Genomic DNA, 22,424 nt, shown 5'->3' on the forward strand with positions numbered 1-22,424 from the left:
CCACCGAAGAATGTCTATTTTTTAGAGAGAGAATAAAAATTTCCATTGATTTAGCATTAAAGAGCAGATTAAACAAATGGGTATGACAGGTATCACGCCCATAACATCGGGTGATCACAGAAAAAAGATACAATTTTAAGCATTACAGGATCTAGAAAGAGAATACGAGCTGGGATTTGCGATGCCCAAGCCAATCTACTGATTGCTCAGGCCATTTACGGCGTGCTCTGCCAGTCATTTCCCACCGGAGCTGAAGAAGGATAGTGTCAAGATCGCCCTGCAAGCCCCTAAAGATTTACTGGTTGCCTTCCATCCAAATCAGTCTCTAGGAGGTAAAGATCCAGACGCACCATACAAACTTCCACTGTTTCCTGACGAGTCCAAGTGTTTATCAACTATAGGATCCCTAGAAAATTCAATGTTTTTCAATCCCAGTTGCAACAGGCTGATTTACCATAGTGCCAACGAATCCACAATCCCAAAACAGATGTTATAGTGATTCCTCATCCTTCATGCATAAGGAGCACCTGTTAGCAACGATTCTTTGGGCAGCCAAGGAACTGATGGGCTGACCAGCGCTTGATATAAAGATGTTGTCTTGAACTGACTGTCCCCCCACCAGTGACCATCGAATCGAGTCAACCCCAGCCAACAAAGATCAAATGATAGCTCGCTAGCGAGTGACGACCACTGCTAAAATGCTGAATCTGAAGGGACCAGACCTCCAAAACTCGACTATACCTCCCCCTCGCAGCATCATATACGTTGAGAAAAGCGTCCCTAAAGCGTGTTGCATTGTCGTTCTTGCAACCTGTATTTCAATGAGTTGAAAACAAACTTGTAAAACCAAGATCCACCTCTTACAAATACTGGATCATCTTCTCCATTTGTAGTTCTTCACCCTGATAATTCATATTTTTCTGCTTATCAACAACAACCACTTTGCTAAGAGTTTGGAGGTTGTGCACTCCCAAACCCCCATGATGTAATGGTTTAGAGATTTCCATCTAACTCAACAATTTTGTTTTTCCATCAAGTTTTTCATTTCTGATAAATCTTTGAAAATTTGCAACTATGTGTTTTCAACTTTTTTTGGCATTTTAAAAATTTGTATGAACTTGAAATATTGAAACACATCAAATTAATCCTTCTTCTCCTTGATAAAAGACATGATGCACATGACTGCATCTTTTCTCTAATTCGATCATCCACTCTTCCCCAATGGACCTCCCTCGAAACCTCTGAATGCAAAGGGAGGCCCAAACATTTCATAGGAAGGGACCCTAGCTACTTCACAGCCAAGGATGGTGGATGCCCTCCTTTGTATAATGCCCGTGGGGTCATTCAACACCATGACTTGACTTATGGCTCTATTCATCTGCAACCTAGAAATTACATTGAAGCACCTTAGAATGATTTAAAGTGCCCACATATTTGAATTCATTGCCTCACCAAACACCAAAAGATCATCCACAAATAACATGTGGGATATGGTCAAACCGTGAAATTTGCCCTCCTTCGTTGATTTTAGCATCACTCGTAGGGCCTCCATTGCCAAGATGAAGAGAATAGGTGAGACAGTGTTTCCCTGTAGCAAGCCCTTCCTTGGTTTGAATGGTGTTACTTTTTTCTCGAATGATTGACACCACAATCGAGGTTGGTGAAAGCAACCCCTTAATCCAAGAAATTCATTTCCCACCAAATCTCATATTTTGTAGGCAGCATATAAAAATTTTCAATCAAGGGAGTCAAATATTTTTTCAATTTCTATCTTTAAAATAAAAAAGTGCTCACCAAAGAGCTTGATTCAGTGCAACGCCTCGTGGGCCACGATGCATGATTCATGTAGACTTCTCCTCGGAATGAAAGCACCTTATGAGTCTAAAATAAGTTGGCCCATGATTGGTTTCACTCTTACTGCTTATAGGGACATGGTGATAATCTTGAGAATTGAGCCCACTAATGAGATGAGTTTGAATCTACCAATTTTGGCTGAATGTAAATCCTTTGGAATGAGAATAAGCAATGATCTACCCAAGATCCCGTGCACCTTTGCATTGGTGTAAAATCCGTCCATCATTTGAAACTAGTCCCCCCTTCACGTTGTTCTGTTACCATCAATCACCATGGACACAATATTATTCATCCTTTGCCGGGAGGAGATACACATGAAAATAATGGGTATTAAGCTCCTCAGAATGGAGCCAATGCGCCTTAACTCGCTGCCTCCATCTAATATTCTCCGGCACGACCTCCTCGAGTACACTTTCCTCTCTTTGTTGGAGTAACCAGAGTTGAGCTTTCCAATCATCCAACTCCTTAAATCCCATGACACATTTCTCCTTGTTCCACTCTATTAGCTTATTAAATTTAAAGGTCACCCTTTGTGCAGCCCATCATCCTGTGCATGGCGCGCCGAACTCCACCAATTGTGAATGAGGACCAATATTTCAGGCTCTCGAAACCACCAAAGCTCCATACAAAAACCACTATTAGTGCAGTGCAGTGTTGTGAGAGGCGTACGCCTCAGTACCTGAAGCGTACGCCTCAGAGGCGAGGCGCACGCTCAAGGTACTGAGGCGTTGCTGTGATGCGCAAATTGCCCCTCATCAACCTCCAACCAGTTGTGACCACCGACCACCGGAGTTGCTGTGCTGCTCAGTCTTCTCCGACCACCGGACGACCGGCATATCCCTCACTTCCGTAACAGCTGGGCGTGTGGTCCTTCTCCTACTGCCTCCCCTCCCACCGCTTCACTTCCATACCAGTTGTGAGAGGCGTATGCCTCAGTACCTGAGGCGTACGCCTCAGAGGCGAAGCGCAGGCTCAACACCTCGCTTCGCCTCATCGCATTTAACAACCTTGGTGCAGTGTCCTGCTACACCCCACTCCACTCAAACGAGTAAGTGGTTAGATACAAAGATGGATTTGGCCCCGACACTCATATCATGCAAGCCCTACACAATGGGTGATGACACCAAAACTCGATCCAACTTACACATGACCGAGGGAGTTGGTTTTTTTATTAGATCATGTTAACCTCACACCTTGCATTGGTAACTCCGATAGGTTCCCATACATAGTCCATGAATTATGCAAACAACCTTAGTTGTCAAAAGCGGTGCCTAGGCTTATGGGACTATGCAGTAGAGTCATGTTTCTCTGCCCAAGGCCGCGCTTAAGCCGAAAAAACATGGTTGTTATTTTTTTTATCTTTTTCCTTTGTTTCTTTTTTTTTTTTTTGTAAATTGATCAGTGCCTTGTAGCCGATTTACAAAACAGTCTCTGCCTTATTGCATTTTGCAATTTGGGCTCTTGCAAATCAGTCATTGCGGTTAATAACTATTAGCTTTCTTTATGGTGATTGTTAAAGGGTAGACAAATTGATGTTTCTGCACTTACAGAATTTGCAAAATGTAAATAAAGTAGGGAATAATTTGCCAAAAAAATAATATACTAACAACTATTTGATGAAGTGCATTTTAGTGATCAGTTAACCATGGTCAAACTAACAACCATTGACAAAAGGACCAGTTTGTAATAATAGTGAGAAAGGCCAGAGGACTGATTTGCAAAATGGCATAAAGAGGGACTATTTTGTCAATCGGCTATAAGGCAAGGACCAATTTGCAAAAACAAACTTTTTTTTTCTTCACTTTCTTTTTTATTTCCTCATTTTCTTTTTTTTTTCTTCTCCTTTTTTTTTTTACCTTCTTTTTTTCTCCTCCTTCACCCCTCCACCTTCTTATCTTTTTCTTTATTTTCTTCTTTTTTTCCTTCTTTTTTCTTTTTATCTATTCCTTCTTTTTTTCTTCCTTTCCTCTCACCTTTCACTCCTCTTTTTGCTTATCTTCTTCTTTTTCATTTTCTTTTTCTTCCCTTTTCTCTTTTTTTTATTTTTGTTTTTTTACGTGTACATCTATGTTTTTCACACACACACACACACACACACACACATATATATATATATATTCAATGTTATGCAAAATTTATGACTTTTGTGATATGTTACATTGAATTACATATTTCATTCATAGTCGCAATCATATGTTTGTAATTAAATTTAACTATTTATTATAATATTTTTTGCTTTGTATGTTCTATTTTTTTATCCCAACTAAACCAACTAGTATTTTTAGGAGTTTTTCACCTAGGGTCCGACTAGCTCTTTTGATAACTAAGACAACAACCAAAGTGTGGGCAGAGACTTTAATGCCAAAACCCTTAATCAAGCCCAAGATCTGAGGCTTGTAGCGGTTCAGTCTCATCTTCTCCTTATGCTAAGCCCCACTTAGCCACTCGACCAACGACCTCCGTCAGAGAAAAGGCACACTTTGCCTGTCGCCCTTGGTATGACAAAGAAGAAAACAAAAGAGATTACCAGGAACTATAGAGAGAGGTGAAAAGATCAGGTGCAATATGATGGAACAAATATTTGTGCATTAAGCACCTGATCACCCTCCACGACAGGGCCTGTCAGGTGTGACAAACGTTTTTAACATTTGTTAAAAACGGCAATTTCTCATTTTTCAAAAACTCGTGAGAAATTGAAAATTTTTCATAAATCTTGCATTTTTTTGGCAAAATCTCAGCAATAAAAAAATAAATTAAAAAAATAAATTTATTTTTTATAAGAAAATATTAATAAAAATTATTTAAAAATAAAAATACACATTTTTTTTGCAATAAATAGCCGTTTAAAATATAAATATCACATTTAAATCACCGTATTTGTGTTTTTTCATAAATCTCACGAGATTTTTGAGAAATTGCCGCTTTAAACTTTCAGGCAATTTCTTGCGATATTATTGCAAGATTTTTTCATAAATCTCGCAATATTTGTCACTATGGGTGTGAGGCCCAAGACCTGATGGAGGGTGATCGGGTGCTTAATGCACAAATTTTGTGCAATCATATTGCAGCCACCCGATCTAGACTATATATATAGAGAGAGAGAGAGAGAGTCACTTATATAAGGAAATTACAGATGAGGGCGCCAAGAGAGCAGGAAACCGCAAATTTTCACATGGCCTCCGGCTTGCGATTTTCACATTTGTACAAGGCCAATACAACAACAACAACAACAACTACGCCTTCATCCCAAAACAATTGGGGTCAGCGATATGAACCAAAAAAGAAATTCATTTTGGGTCTTCCACATGAATCCTTTTCCTCCAATCATTTCTATCCAACGCCATGTCCTCGGTGAGGTTCAAAGCATTCATATCCTTTCCTATCATCTCCATCCAAGTCTTCCTAGGCCTACCCCGACCTCTTTTAACTAATATATTTTTCCATTTCTCCAACCTTCTAACTGGAGCATCATTAGGCCTTCGCCGAATATGTCCAAACCACCGTAAACGATTCTCTCGCATCTTATTTTCAATGGGTGCAACACCTACCTTCTTACGTATCTCTTCGTTCCGAATCTTATCTTTTATTGTATTTCCACACATCCATCTAAGCATCCGCATCTCAGCTACACTCATTTTTTGAATATGATGTCTCTTGGCAGCCCAACATTCCGTACCATATAGTAAAGCGGGTCTAATAGTCGTCCTATAAAACTTTCCCTTCAACCGCAATGGCATTCTACGATCGCACAGCACTCCAGTAGCACTTTTCCATTTTATCCAACCAACCTTTATCCTATGATTTACATCTCCATCAATTTCTCCATACTTTTGAATGATGGATCCCAAATATTTGAAATAATCATTCACCGGTATATCTGCTCGACATCTTCATGCGATTTTCACATTTATACAAGGCCAATAAAGTCTTTAAATAACCAACAAAAATAGATGGAGCTCATTGGTAAAAGGCTCGACATCTTCATGCTTTTTTTCAAAAGGCAAGCTGGGGTCAGGCAGACCCCTACCAGTTATACAATGGGTTTTGAACCTGCAACGTCCCAACACAAGGTGACGTGCACTAGCTGCTCCAACCAGATAACCGGAGCCCCTCCCTCCCTCCCTCCCCCCCTCTCCCTTGGTGACACCTTCGTACTTGCAACATAGAATGATTGAAACTTTTCGCTTCAACGTACGATTTGTTTTTGTTCTGTAATCTGCCATAATTCCAGTGAAGTATAAATTTCTCTGGCCATGCCGTACAGCAAGCAGAAAAGCGCCACTAAATAAATCAAGATTTTTCTCCCGTTCATCTTGTTTTTCAATGAGGAACACACCAGGATCAGGCCCTTATTTAGCCCCACCTTACAAGGGAAAAACACTGAGAAACTGGACTGGACCTACAGTGTTGCTTCATACCTGTTGATCACAAGAAAAAATGAACTCATAACTGGGCAATCTAAACATTCCAGCGCTCGGCAAAACAGGAGGAACAAATAACTTAGATTAGGTTCTCAATTCCATAATTAGATCAGGATGCCACTTTTCTCAAATTTTGCACTCCAGTAACGTTTGATACACAGGACACACTGGACAAGATGCACTCGTCTGGGGATGGCCAAGCCGTGCAGGAAAATGCAAGGCCCACTGCGCTGCCATACGGGCCATGTGATTTCCTGTGCAGCTGTTTGTTTTACGTCCTACGAGAAAGCCCCTATTTTCCTGTCAAACAATCATGCCTCGATGGGGTTTTGTTCCTCACCTACCTTTCCATGACAAGAAAGTAACATGATACTTCGAGGATTACATGAATCATTCACATAGAAGTCGAGCAACATGTGAAAATGAAATTCACATGAAGCAAAACACACCCAACCGGACAGGTGTTTCAATGCACCCGCTTACTGGGAAAAGATGGGTCGGACGGATTACTGTGCACAATGCAGAATATCCCAGCTTATCCCATTTTTCCTGGAAAAGTAGATCCATCCAAACAACCCTCAAGAGTTAAAAAAAAAAAGTCTAATTTACCAGACACTAAAAAACTAAATACAGTTCAATATCGTTTGAAATCAAATAAACGTATAGGACAAACATAGCATAAATTGAAAAGAATCCATTAAAAGAAAACAATCGTCAAGCTACCAAAATCTGAGCTGATACTATTCAATGAAAAAAAAATTATCCAGTTAAAGTCCCATTACATAAATTCCCCAAGGAACTTTCAAGTTGATGACAAAAAATAAGAGAAAAAAAAAGTGTATCTCCATTCTACCCGAGCAGCAAACAGTTCAGCAATCGTCTTTGCTACTGATTGACACAAGAACTACCTACTCAATCTTATTGAATAGATTGCCACCAACAAAAATTCTGCTAAAAAGAAAATTAGGGAACAACAGAACACAAGAAAAAGAAGGGTGTATCCAGAGAGAGAGAGGGGGGGGGGGGGGCGCTAAAGGACATACCAAACTTTTTCTCTTTAGAGCTGCACCAAGAGTAAACTAGGCCTGCCTGGGCTGACTCCCACCGTAGTCCTGCTTAATTTCCCATACAAGCTTATCCATGAACTGACATTTCTTGTCGAATCCCCACCCTGGATTACTCTGCCAAGAAATTACAAACAACAAATATGAGGTCTTCCTCCCGAAAAACCGCACTCATTCATTTAAAGAAAATGTTCAATTACATGATTAAAGACAATCATCCCACAACACATTCTTATGGTAAAATAATATTCACCAAACTTTGCAGTATGATTTCGGCATGGATTTTCAACAGAGAGAGCAAATATATAGGCTATAAATTTGTTGCCAACATGTTTAATCAGATTTTTTTTATGAAAAATCAGATAGATAAGCAAATTAGATACCTTGCCAGGCATGAAAGAAAACATCCCTTTTCAGATTTCATAAATTAGTAAAAAGGTGTTTGGTTCTTAAGCATAAGGCAATAGGACGTGTAGGTTCTAATAGATCACATTAATTGCTGTATGATGTCACCATCTACAGATTACTTCAAGTACCTGAGGTAAATGGAATTCCATGGTTATGGAATATAAGAACATGAATATCTTAGTTAAGGGCCTTTTGAGTGGTGGAATAAACTCCCACCAGCAATGTTCCACCAAACCCCACAGAATGCTTGTGTGTTCAAGCCTGCAATTTGGTAGGCGAGGAAACAATCCATATGCCAACTGTTGACTGGCATCTTTGGGCAAAAGTGGAACAGTGCCACAAAAGAACAGCTGGAATGTTACTTAAACAGTGGATGCAAGAGGCAGCAGCTTAATCAAATGAAACAGTAACAGCTTTGACCAATTTGGCACAAAGTTCTGAAGCTTCAAAGTTCAAATAATACACAAGGTTCCTGAGGGTCGCTTAATCATCTGTCAACTTGTCAAGCTATTAGCTTGGTAGTTAAAAATCACACCCTATTTGTAACTTGGTAATTTAAAAATTAAAATCTGATCCTGTAACAATTTATCCCATAAGGAGGCAAGCAAAAACCTAAGTCACAGGGATTCGGCCAACCAGGTGCCGCACCCGCATCGACGCGATGCGAGTGGGCGTGCGGGTGCGGCACCTGGTGCGGTCAACGCACCCAGGGTCATAACTGTCCAATGTTTGAACTTTAAAAAAAATGAAGCCCGATAAAAAAGGGCCGAGAGGAGGATTAGGGAAAAAAAATTGCCCTAATCCCGACCTCTCCTCCCAACCTCGACTGTGCGATGACCCGACCCTGACGCCGATGACGACCCGACCCAATGCCGGCGACGACCAGTCTCCCCACCCCGACGCCAGCGACGACCTCGAGCGACACCGTCCAGTATGCATTCTCTCTCTCTCTCTCATTCTCTCCTTTAATCTCTCTCATTTAGATTGATGAAAATTCTGTAATTTTAGGTGTTGAAAATTTTGGTTTTATTTATAGATGTTCACGTTGGGTTTTAAAGCAACGAGAATCAGATTTTTTTTACAGAGGTTCACGTTTGATTTTGGGGAAAAATCTGGTGTTATTTATAGATGTTCACATTGGGTTTTAAAGCAAGGAGATTCAGATTTTTTTTTACAAAGGTTCACGGTGGATTTTAGGGGAAAATCTGGTTTTATTTATAGATGTTCACGTTGGGTTTTAAAGCAACGAGAATCAGATTTTTTTTTTACAAAGGTTCACGTTGGATTTTAGGGAAAAATCTGGTTATATATATATATATATATATATATATATATATATATATATATATATATATATATATATATATATATATATATATATATATATATATATATATATATATATATATATATATATATATATATATATATATATATATATATATATATATATATATATATATATATATATATATAATTTTTTATATTTTTGCCACAACCCCGCACCCAAGTTTTTTGAAAGTGACACACCCCCGGACCCGCACCCACGTGACATAGGCAAAAACTGTTCCTAAGATGGAAAAACTGTAGAAGTTGCAAAGGAATCCTGCACATGAAACTGACAAACCTGCATTCAACTATTGTTGATCTAAGTTTACAAGCTGACTATATAAATTTTTTCCTTACTGTACCAAGTTGTGCATAGATTATGAGACTCCTCTACAAATTTCAATAATCTTCATGAGAAAATGCAGCTCAAATGGATCTTCCTTTACATTTTTGCAACTTCTCCAAACATAATATTCTAGGTACCAAGATGGAAGACCCTGGCATCTGTCTCACTGTTAGGAGTAGGACACAAGACTAAACTAAGCATGGGTCTGCATATTGTTGTATTCCTTTATATAATCATCCAGTCACCATGACATCGACAAGCTATGTGTTTCATAACTTACATTATGGGAAGCACCAAGGAACATGACCACCATTTTCAACATCCATTACATGCCTCTAGACATGAGAGCATGTGACTGTTATTCTGAACAGCTACCAAGCTCATCATCACACGAAAATTACCAATAAGATTATGTAGAAGTTCCAGATTTGGAGGTTAAAGCCATTGGCTTAAAATGGCTTCTAGCATTTACTAGTTCACCGTGGCAGGCAAACAGCAAATTTAAGGATGTAACCCGCTAGACTTGAAAAGGAAAATATTTTGCTACCTTGCGGAAACATCTAAGCGTAGGGCCCATCTTCCCTCTAGGTTAAAATTGCAGTCCTAACATTGGTAATAATGTTTCATGCATATAATACACCTATCTGGACTAAATAACATATAACAACGCAATGATGTGTCTAAACTGATTTAAGGTATGAAGAGCCAGTCAAAATGGAAATTACAGACCTGAAGAGAAAGAAGAGCCCGGTTAGTGAAGTTCTTTACAGAAAAAGGAATGTTTTCCGGAAGCGTTCTTGCCACCCTCTCCAGTTCCTCATTTTGTTCTTTTGCAGTCACTCTATCAGGTCCACAGTAGATATCAATAAGTTGTTCCATGTAAGGAGCTTTTTCCATTGTTTCTTTCATAACCTCCTGCTTGGGAAATTTGACAAAGAAAAGTTAAATCATGCTGAAGAAAACGAACAAGCAATTGCATGGTTTTGTCATGGATATTGTCTCATTAAAGTTGGAACACATGCATAATCAAGAATTCTGGGAGCATAAAGTATATGGGAGAACAACACATGCATAAGTAAGAAGTAGATAAACTGAATTTTTCCTTTTGAGCCAGGCATGATCTTGGATGGCCCATTCTTTTACCAGACCCACATGTAAACTGACAGGTCTATGCAGATCTGATAAAGATATGGATGGACATTAGCCTGAGAAGCATGTTATACCATAACCATGCTACCACAACCAACATATGGCCAGATTTTACCGTGATCAGCATGTACCAATGCCAATTCGGTGTGGATATTGCAAAGCTATGGCTGGCTATTGGTCAGATCAGCACTTTACATATGATGTATCTAGATGGATCCAGCCAGATCTTGGCTTGATCTATTTCTTTTACATGCATAACCTTGGCTAGGTCCCCTTTTAATCCATGTGTTTCTTTGGTATTAGATAGTCAACCAGCCCGACCTTACCAGATCCTTTCTTTGGATAAATAGGTATGCACATGTGCACAATCTGTGCATATCCAGCCAAAATTTGGCCAGATCTAAGCCTTGATCCAGATATTCTAGATCAAGGCTGTAAAAAGCATATCAGTGCGTGTACCAGTTGGACCCAGAATATGATATGTAGCATAACGGATCATAAAAACCATATTTTTTAAATAAAAATAAAACAAATAAAAAATAATAAAGCAAGAGATAACAACATTAGCTACAAATATAACCACAACATCACATATCAAACAATTATTAAATATAAACCATTCAACAACCAATAACCAAGACAATATACTATGAATGACATGCTAATTCACAAGAAAAATGCAATAAGTATGGATCATTGTCACCAATATCACAGATATTTTGAAAATATCGCAATAATATAGGTGATACAAGTCAGCCGATATTATCGGCAATATATCACAATATTTTCAAAATATCACCCGTATACAAAATATTGTGATAATAATGATATTTTTGTGGAAAAACTCATTTTATTATATTTTAATCATATATTTTCAGTTTTTTGTTTCTTTTATATTTTAAAAACTTTTAAAACTTGTTTCTTTATATTTTTGAAAGAAAAATCATGGAAGACTATCATTTTCTTATCTTTTTTGTATTATATATATATATATATTTAATATTTTTAAACTCCTAAGATTTTCCCGATAAAAACTAACCTTTAAAAATCTCTTCGAGAAAAACCCTCTACGAGAAAATACCTTGAACCATATAATTGACTATGATATGCATATTATAATTAAACAATGAAACTAAGATAACATCACAAGATTCATAAAACATTTCATCTAGTATCTTAAATTCCTAATATTCTAGTTTTCCAAATCTAACCCTAAACACCTCAAACCTAAGACTAAACTACTACTTCAATGTTGGAATACAGATCTCCATCCATTCTTTTATGGAATTCAGAATATCCACTCATGCTGGGAATGACGAGGGGCCTTAATCAATCATTTCATTTCATCCTTAGAATCCGGGATGGCCTCCGATAGTCTGACATCATTTCATTTTCATCCTTGAAATCCAGGATGACTTTTGCCAATGGCTCTATAAACTGTGTCTCTTGCAATAGCAGTGCAAGCTAGACCCTTGGTTTATGTAGTCATAAATTCTCATTTATTTCACCATGAACACTCATTGGAATTTGAGGAGAGAGACATGGTTGTATGAACCCCTTGCATCATGCTATATGAAGTTTGAAATTATTGATCCCACTACTAATCATGAGACCACAAAAGTGAAACTCCAAATACTTTCCATCAACTAACTCACAAACTGCATTGGGTCTCTATTTCCCCACATTGCTGAATCTAAAGCAAAAGATAAAAACCCAAAAATACAAAGAAAAAATATTTCTTTACCTTAAAATCAACCTCCTAAAAAAATCAAAAGAAAGATCTATTATCTTAATCTACAGTCTTAAATGAAAAATCATGTGAAAAGATTCTCTCTTAGTGGAAAAATGCAAAAGTCCTTTCTCTACAAGAAATCACTAATCACTCCCAAATCGCTCTCAAACTTTCTAGGCATGTGATTTTTAGATTTTTCTGATTTTTTGCAGAATCTAAAAATGATTGGAGGAGAAGGATTCATGTGGAAGACCCAGAATGATTTTCTTTTTTGGTTCATATCGCCGACCCCAATTGTTTGGGACGAAGGCCTAGTTGTTGTTGTTGTTGTTGTTGTTGTTTGCAGAATCTAAATGTTTTTACTCTCGTGTCTTACGATACGGTATGATACACCTGTATCCCGAGAATTTCTAATACGGGCTCCAATTCGACATTTACAACATTGGTCAAATTGAATCGATAAGCTTAAACCTATGATTTCCATATCAAGTTATGTGCCCTCAATAGCACTAAAAACATTTTGAGATTACACAAGTCCTAACTGGACACCAACTACGCCCACATCCTGCCCTTTGTAATATGGACAATAATATCCTCTTATCCATCCCAAAGTATTGCCTCAATTAACCTCTTTCTTCTGCTTGGAGCTCAGCTCAATCGAGAGTCCCTTCTGTAGGAAAGAATTCATAGGGGATATTGTCACACTGACAAACTCCTATAGGTGATTGAGAGAATAATGGAGCCGAAGTACATTGTGACTGTTGCTTCATCCTTCCCTCAAAAGACTGATTATTACAATATTCTAACACTACAGTCATACCAACGAGCAGAAAAGATGTACACTAAAAATAAGTAAACCTGGAAAAACTATCCATAAAATGAAGGAGAAAGGGAAACACTAGAAGCAGTATTTTTCACAAACAAGCAATCAAAAGATCGAATAATTTTCTTTTCAAAAGAAATAATCAATGTTTTCTTGATAAGAAAAGAAACAATTGATGCTAATGATAGGAAGATAACCAAGAAAGAAAAGAAATCGTACCTCCCACTCCTCTTGACTCTGTATCCCCTCATAAGCCATCAAGAATGGTTTCGCTTTCTCCAATGCCTCTTGAAGCGGCATCGCTGGCTTCTCATCAATGTCCGGATTGGTACCAAAGTCCTCCATCAGGTATTCTGGTTCATACTCAATCTGAAACAAGTTCCAAACTAAAATGTAAGACACCCATGCAAGCAAAATGACCCATCTTCAATTGATTGTAGTTTGTAAGCCAAAAACTAAGATACCCGCATAAGCAAGGTGGTGCATGCTCAGAGTCAAACAGAAAACAGGAGAAAACCACAAAAGGTGAAAAGAACAAAAGATGTTACCATATTATTCATATGTAAGGCATCCAAATAGGCCTCTTCCATCGGTGAAGGCAGGACTCTACTGCTCATCTCATCGAAACCTTCCATTATCAACTTCATATTGTCCTCTCCAATCCTCTTAGTGAGTTTCTCCCCATCGGTACCCTCACCAAGATAAAGCCCACCACCGACATCATCATCATCCTCTCCCTCTCGGAACCGCTGACCCAACCCACCCCGCTCTCTTCTCCCACGAACCCCACCTCGCGCACCTCTTCCTCTCAACCCCCTCCCCCTCTCCCCCCTCCCCATCCCCATTTCACCACGACCACCTCCGCGAGCCATCCCGAGAGGCCTCCTCGTCGGCTCCCCGCGCGCCCTTCCCCGGGAAGGCACCCCGCCTCTCCGCTGACGAAGATGCCGATTCTCCTCTTCTCCTATCGCGGCACCTGGCGGCGGCCTAACCGGCTGCCCGCGGCCGGCGCCCGCTAAACCAGCGGCCAGAGAGGAATGCAGGCCGGGTTCTCCAGGCGCAGGAGGCGAAATGGGGAATTGGGGTTTCTTCTCCGGGTGAAGACCGGCGGGTTCCACGTCTTCTCGCCGGAAAAAGATGGGTTTCACGGGGCGACCGCCGCCTGGTTCTTGTTGGGGAGGGGAGGAAGGGCGGCCTCGGCCGGCGGGGGGCATGATTTCAGAGACCCACGATGAGAAGGAAGGAAGGATCGGAGCCGAAGGGATGGATTTTCCTCTTCCATGGCCGAATCCGGAGGGAGGCAGGCTGGGATCCTCCGCCGCCTCCTCGGAAGATTCTTCGATTCGACCCGGAGCGTAGGGAGAGCCACCACCACCTCTCCCTCTTCCCCTGCCACCACCACCACCACCACCACCAACGCCGCCTCCTGCTAGAGAGGAGAACGGGCAAGACCGTACAAGGGCGGCCGCCGGCCTCCCTGCGCTTGTGGGCAATCTCCCAATGCCTCTCATCTCATTGTTAGTGTTTTACCGTCTCTCTCTCTCCACGCAGAGGAGAGAGAAGAGCTTTGCTGCAGCTCTGCGTAGGGATTTTTAGATTATCAAAATAACACCGGGTTTGAAAGACATAACAGAAGTGCCACAAGATATTTTCCTTTTTCCACCTTTCTAGCCGTTTAAAATTGCAAATAACCACCCAGGTATTCTTCCATTTATCGGAAACCCAGCCTAGAATGATGAGTCTAGTGATCACAATTAAGGTGGTAAATAAGCCCAGCCGCTGGTGGTTTGGCTCATAAAGAGCTCGTTTAAACTCATAAAAGTAGTCTCGCTAAATATGAACAATAGGTATCAAGCTCAGCCCGACTTGTATGACTTTGTTAATTTGAAAAAAATATGTTTTAGATATATTTTGCATAATATACTGAACTATTTAGTTTGCAAAAAATAGGTTTAATGGTAAAATCTTATTACTTGTGGTGCATCTTTTTGTAATTCTATTCTTTCATCTTTAAAACAATGTATTTTTTTTGTAAACAAGTTAACCCAAACTGGACTTGTTTAACTTGAGCTCGAACTAGGCTTAACTCGCCACAACTCGAGCTCAAACTCCCCCTTAACTCACCACAGGAACGAGTGGCTCACTCACCAGCCTTAATCCCAATGTTAAAAACATTATGAGTCCTAGGGGTGGCAATCGTGTCGGGTTGGCGGGTCAGCATACCTCAACCCGAACCTGACCCGTTTATTAAACGGATCGGCTGTGGCAAACATGAATCCGGCCCGTTTACCCGACACAACCCGCCAACCCATTTAATTAATGGGTTGGGTCGGGTAAGCGGGTTCTCAGGTTCACGGGTCGGGTTGACGGGTCGGGTTGGCAGACGGGTTGGCGGGTTGGCATACCCCTAACACGAACCCGACCCGTTTAGTAAACGGGTTAGGCGGGTCAACCCGTTTATTAAACAGGTTTGTTTTTTCCAAACCCGAACCCGCCTAAGAGTAGGGTTGGCGGGTTTTGCCACCCCTAATTATGACATAGTCATGCTCGTGTCTAAAATGTTAAACCCTTCTAAACAACCTTTACGTGTGTTAGAGATAATTTTTGCTTTGTATGCCCTTAAGTAGTAATACAAATTTAAGCTCAACTGCTCAGGGATAGGCCAAATAGGATAAATTAGCCTTTAATAACTTTGATGCTTTCAACATCAAGATTGCAAGAATTGATTAACAATTTCAATCAAATGAAATTAATAACTTTATGTTAGTTTTTCCCCTCATCACACGGTTTTGCTCAGGAGTACAAGGGCAAGAATTTTGATGTTTAATTCATTTGTCGTGAAAGAAACTTTTAAACATGTCATTAATATATTCTTCATCAAAGTCAATACAAATAGCTTTGATTACAGAAGAGAAATTATTTTCAACCATAACATAATTTTTTGAAGATAAACAATTTATTTTTATTTTTCATAAAACAAATTCATGTAAATTTGGTGCAGTTATCTATAAAAATAACAAAAATACTAATTATGGCATGAGTCAACAAGATCAAATGAATGATCTTATTCTCTCTCAAACCAAATGACAAGACATGACCCTTTGTCAATCTTCAACTTTCACAATTATGAACATGATAGAATCTATTGTTAGTTACATATTAGATTCATATTCAGATCTCAAGATAGAATCTAAATCTCAAACCAGCCTTGATATGCTATGACAAGTACAATATCTTACCAACGGGGGCTTTGCTTGTCTGGTAGGAGCAACTAGTGCAAGTCACCTTGTCGTGGGACATTGCAGGTTCAAAACCCAATGGTATAGTTGTATAACTGATATGGGTCTACCTAACCCCAGCTTAGGGGTGGGCATCGAACTGGCTCAGGTTTTAGCCGGGTTCTTAACGGTCTCGGGTTTGAAGAGAATCCCAGGTCAATGTGAAGTAGGCTGGGTCCGGCTCAGCCCAGCCCAAACCCATTTATTTTTATGATATGACATGAAAACATAATTCTTAATTAGTGCAACTAATTAGGTAAATAATAATAAATAACAAATAGCAACTTCACATCAACTAATATGGTAAATAATAATAGTAATCTAAGTTACTATATATTAGTTAATTTTTAAAAAAAATATATTATTAAAAAAATAATAAATAACTTAAGTCCATTGGGCCTGCCCTGTAGCCCACAGGCTGACCCGGACCCAACCCATGTATGTAGGGCTGGGATCCGGCCTCGTACCTAACGGGCCCGGGCCTAAAATCATGGCCCAAACCCGGCCCACGGTAAGCCAGGTTGGATTGGCCCATCCGGTCACCAGGCCCATTGCCCACCCCTACCCCAGCTTGTCTTTCAAAAAAAAGTACAATCTCTTACCAAGTATGACCACACCATGTTCAACCCATTTTAAGTAACACAAAAAGCTACCATTTAGTTTTTCTCTGTTGATTACAAGGAGAAACTGCATTGGGATGGGAGAAGATTTAGGTGCCATGACAATGTGATGCAAATTGGTTAGAATTTTAACATAAGTCTAAACAGGATCCAAAAATATCCAGGTGTGGTTCACAACAAGAGTGATCAAATATGCTAAATGGGGTTTTCTACTTTTTCATTGTTTTTTTGAGATTCTGACCTCATAAATCTGTTCAGCATGGCCTATTTGCTAGGAATCCATGTCCAAATCATGTGTTTTCAATGAAAAAATGATATTTGAAACCTCAAAAATTTACAATGATTTTAGACCGGTGATTTTTTCCAACGTTATAAAAATCCACTCATGTGTTGGAGTCAACAGCTTCAAGAGTTGATCACTATGAAATAAAGTACCCAGGTCACATCTCCACTGTCAAAATTTAAAAATAAAATAAAAAAACTTTAAAAAAAAACATCTAGTACCCAGGTCACATCTATACGGTCAAAATTTAAAAATAAAATAAAATAAACTTAAAAAAAACATCAGGCTTATTTCATTTAGCATGTTTGCATCACTCTCACATTTGGGGGGTAACCTTTTGCTCTTAATTCAAAAAATGAGCCACACTTTTTCAAAATTTGTGATATGAAGCTGCAGGTTTCCTGAAAACTATCAAATTGGGCCTCAGGTTGACATCCATCATCTCGAGAAGGGTGGTTTTTTTGTTGGTTTTCTATATTATTCTTTAGAATTTGAAAATACTCATTTATCCTCATAAAAAAGAGAAGTGTAAATGTTTTGAACAATTGATTATAAAGTTATTATTACTATTACTATTACTATTACTATTACTATTACTATTCCCATTATTATGACAAAGTTTTTTACTGAAATGGGTAATCTTCGGGTGGGGTCACCGACACCCAAGCCCTTACCAAACTCACTAGTGAAAGATTACACACCCGGTGGGTGTCGAACTTAGGACAAATGGGTCTGCACCTTCTCTCCAGGCCCGCTACCACTCGAGCAACCCGTGCCAGTGATTATAAAGCTATTATTATAACAGAAAATGACTCTAATGTACGAAAAATATGACATGTTTTTATAAATACCTTGTAATTTTCACTATTTCCCCAATGTCCAAAATTATAAATACCCAAATTTGCTATAACCTTTTTAACCCTCGCATGTGCAGAACTGGCGAACTTTGTGCAATATATTGCTCCACTCCTCGAATAACGCAAAAAACCACTTAAAAGATATTTCACACATTTTTTCTTGAGGACATCATGAAAGTTGTATAAAATTTATGTGTGAACTTCCTGTCAATCTTGAATTTCAGAACATCGCACATATATCACGAAGTTTGCACATGTCACGAAGATCGTAAATAATTTTATGTGAACCTCGTTTTACTCTCAATCTTTAGAATATTGCAAAAAACTCATGAAGTTTGCACATATCTCATGAAGTTCGCAAATACTTTATGTGTGAACTTCATGAGTATAGAAAGCAAAACTTCGTAGTCCAGAATTTTTAAGGTTATTTGTGGTCCCCATCCTACTTCCTGGCAGTGACTTTTCCAGCAACTTTTTTGTTCGCTAATCTGTTAAGTATTTCAGTGGGACTTTATCCTCAAGTATTCTGGGATCTTTGATGACATTTTTTTCCAGTAAGCACATATTTAACTGTCGAACCATTTTTTTTAACGTAATTTTTTTGAAACATGATTTAACGATGGCATGTTATGGATGTATATATGTATATATTTATTTGTGTTTGGTTGTTGTTGTTGTTGTTGTTGTTGAACTTTTTTGTGTGTTTCTCGGTGTTTACTATTTAGGGTTTACTCATATGCTAGTTTCTGAAGATAAATGATATATGTTGTGTGGTTGTTATAGGCATGCAACGTTGGCCTGAGGAAGGGTTAAAATATACTATTGTAGCAATGATCACCCTACTCGAAGATCTATATTGGTCTCCAAAAATAGTAGTTATAAGGAATTTGTAGCTTTGATATCTCTTAAAACTGGGTATGTGAAAGAGTCAATTAATCTTCGGTATAGAAGAGATGCCAACATTTATGGATAGATGTCTTGGATGATGATGACGTAGAACCCATATAATTTAGTGGTAACGTTTACATAGTTGTTCGCAAAATTGAAGAAAAAGTTGTTGCTTTGAAAGTTAAACAATAAACAGTTAATAAATGAAATGATGGAGATCCTTTGGTAAATGTACATTTATCTCAAACATCATCGATCAAGCTCAGTTCTTTAGAAAACATAGACATTCGATGTACGAGCAATGAAGAACAAATAATCAATGTTGTCCATGATCAAAGGATTACTCCAAATGATGGAGAACCATGTCAACAAGTCAGTGGCAGTGATAAAGCTAGGTATAAGTTTTAATTTATGCTTGAGATGCAAGTGTAATTATTGTATTTTTGCATATATGCTTAATCTTAAATTTTGAAAATACAAGAATGTTGAATGCATTGATGGATTGGAAGTGATAGATACAATTAATTTTAACTTTGTTTGTGTAACTGACTAGTCAATTAGTGATACTAATGGAGAATCAGATGATATTGATGATGATGACTATACCATATGTATGGGTGAGGACAAAGACCGTGATGACATGGAACAAATAACGGTAGGTGAAAGCGATGCACAAATGACATTTGAGAAGTTGAAGCCTTGGTATGTTGTAGAAGTTATATGAATATTTGTTGGTGTAAAACTTGTTTTATGTTTTTACACTAATGAGACATTGTTGAATAGGTTATCGTTCAATGGATTCTCATACAACGAAGAACAATTGAAAATCATTAAAGCAGAGACATCTCATTTATATGAGCAATTATGTAATTAACCACTCAATGATTGTGAACAATTCTAGTGGCTAACAACAAGCTCAAACGATCAAAAAATTGCTATCATCAAAAGGTTTAATAATCTCCAGCATTGTCATTAGTTTCTGAAAGATCATGTCATAAAAAATAACCATAAAACAAAATTTATGAAGAGTTGTGATAACATAGTCATTGTCGTCTGCATGAGACCTAACTCATAGAGTATAATTGTTTGCCCATAGAAGATCCATTTCACAAAGGTGCACCGAGCAGAGTTCTTTCAAGTGAAGTATCAAAGAGAACATACATGTGGTGAATCACTAGGCAACCTTGTGGTGAAAAAATTGTCTTTCGAGTGGATTTCAGATGTTATTTATAAATGTATGCATGATAACCCGAATATAACTCCAAGAGAAATCATGAATGATATTAATCGTGAGGAAGGAGTAGAGGTCACTTACAAATATGCATGGCGTGAACGAGAATGGACTAAGGAGGCACTTTATGGTTCATTCGAAGCTTCCTTTAAGATGCTTCCCGTCTATTTGAATCATTTGTTGAATGCTAACCGAGGATTGCTAGGGTATATTAAGACCAATCAGAAAAATCGATTTCAGTATCTGTTATTATTTTTTTGGGCAAGCATCAATGGGTTTTTGAAAGGATGCCCTCCAATTTTTATTATAGATGTCATTTTCTTAAAAGAAAGATACGCCAGTATATTATTGTCGGTCCATGATATTGATCCTTGTGGTGAGATTTTTTCATCAGCATTTGCAGTTGATGATAAGGAGTCGAAGGATTCATGGACATGGTTAATTATCTAAAGGAAGAACTCATACAATACGGTGAATATAAAGAAATATTAGAGCTTACAATTATCTCTGATAGGCATGAAGGTCTAAAGTATGTTGTACCCCACACATGGTTCCAAAGTCTTATATCTTCTATTTATTTGTGGCAAGTTAAAGCAAGAATGTATCAACATATGAGACGTGGTAGACAAAAAACCAAATCTTCATCAAAGAAGCAAAGAACCAAAACTTTGTCTCAAAGCGAGGAACCAATTGTGGTATCTTCAATTTAATCAATTTCCTAAGTCATGTGTGTATATTTGTCTTACTGTGAGGATATGTGTTTATATACAATTTTAATTGGTGATGATAAAAGGATAATGAAGAAGAAACAGTTGCACTTGTGAAAGAGTATGATTTTGACAAAGAAACCTTGTTAGCAAATAATGTAAGTGTTAGGTTTGCTCATTTTCATAGTTGTTCTTATGTTTGTATCCAGACTGATTTGAATATGACATGAATGTAACATATTTTTTTACTATATAGCATCTAGTAATGTAGAAAGGCTTCAGTTGGCTCACAACGAGGACATGAAAAAAGGAATAACATTGCCGAATATTCTTTTCCTTACCCTGTATTTGTTTGTGAATCAGAAAAGCGTGCTTTCGGCTTTTTTTATGCCGACTAATTTCAACTAACTGGTAAACAATATTTCTTTCACAGCAAATGATTATAACTAAAGGGCAGCGAAATGGGGCAACTGCGTGTTTAGAGAGAAACGACTTATCATATCAATTCTTTGACACTAATAAGGTATTTGTTCAACAACTTTGCATAATTTCATAATACACAATGATCTTAAACTAGATTTATGTTGCAGGTTTTAATTCCTATCAACTAGGGCAACTACCACTGGGTTCTATAGAAAATGGACATGAATGAGAAGATGTTCAAATTGTATAATTTTACGAGATCCCAGACTGTTTAGATATTAACGTCATACAACTGATATATTTTTGTTGTATGCTATTTGTTTTTGCTCTATATTACATAAGTTAGTTAACTCACTTGTATGTGTAGACATCAAAATTTTATGATGCCCAAATTGTTAGTATCTTTTGGAGATAAGCATTTGTAGGTACCGAGGACACCCCTCACACTCAAGTGGCAGAACGAACCGCCGTCCATTACTGGATGGCAAAACTAAGCGTCGTTCATTATAGGATGGCAAAACAGAATGTCATCCACTAAGGGATGGCACAAAAGCTTCGATGTTCATTGTATTGAATGTGTGGATAAGCCAAATGGCTCATCCCTGTCTCTTTCCAATGCCTTGCACGTCTTCCAGGGTGGAAGGACTCCTCTTGGTAGGGCTTCCTTTTGAGAGAACTTTCTTGGATAGGCCTTATCTTCATCCAGGATAGACCTAGATCCATTTGGTGTTGGATCTGAACCCAAAAAATATAGTAACCCATATCTTGTTCTGAACTCTATAAATAAGAGCTCGCCCCTACAGCTGGTGCATCTGGAAGTCATGTAACCAAGTGATGGCCTTGTAAGAAGAAGCCTACTCAAGCCCTGCCAACACTTTGTCCCAACGCCATTAAAGAATACTCGTACCTACATGGTGATGCTAATAGACAAAAAGGATCCTAAAGGCTAAATGGACCCCCAAGTCCAAAAAAGGTATTTTTCAGATCCCTAATATGCTTATTTTAATAAGC

General features: G+C 38.4%; 1 protein-coding gene across 1 annotated transcript; it reads right to left on the reverse strand.

Moving 5' to 3' along the window:
• Positions 1-6,956: 6,956 nt before the first annotated feature.
• LOC149851429 (hydroxyproline-rich glycoprotein family protein) lies at positions 6,957-14,676 on the reverse strand. The gene is made up of 5 exons (XM_090015081.1): positions 13,675-14,676; positions 13,346-13,495; positions 10,152-10,337; positions 7,319-7,456; positions 6,957-7,223 (listed from the first exon to the last, which is right to left on the reverse strand). Exons 1-4 carry the CDS (start codon positions 14,635-14,637, stop codon positions 7,355-7,357), a joined length of 1,401 nt encoding a protein of 466 aa, XP_089871207.1. The 5' UTR covers positions 14,638-14,676; the 3' UTR covers positions 6,957-7,223; positions 7,319-7,354.
• Between the last annotated feature and the right edge of the window lie 7,748 nt (positions 14,677-22,424).

This window comes from Nuphar pumila, chromosome 1 (assembly GCF_984573655.1).
Source record: "Nuphar pumila chromosome 1, dmNupPumi1.hap1.1, whole genome shotgun sequence".
In the NCBI taxonomy this organism is placed as follows: Eukaryota; Viridiplantae; Streptophyta; class Magnoliopsida; order Nymphaeales; family Nymphaeaceae; genus Nuphar; species Nuphar pumila.

Coding starts and splice junctions, on each gene's coding strand:
- LOC149851429 (XM_090015081.1), bottom strand. CDS start 14,637: ATGAGAGGCATTGGGAGATTGCCCACAAGCGCAGGGAGGCCGGCGGCC. Junction 13,496..13,674: donor CCTTACATATGAATAATATG/GTAACATCTTTT, acceptor AACTTGTTTCAG/ATTGAGTATGAACCAGAATA. Junction 10,338..13,345: donor AGAGTCAAGAGGAGTGGGAG/GTACGATTTCTT, acceptor TTTCCCAAGCAG/GAGGTTATGAAAGAAACAAT.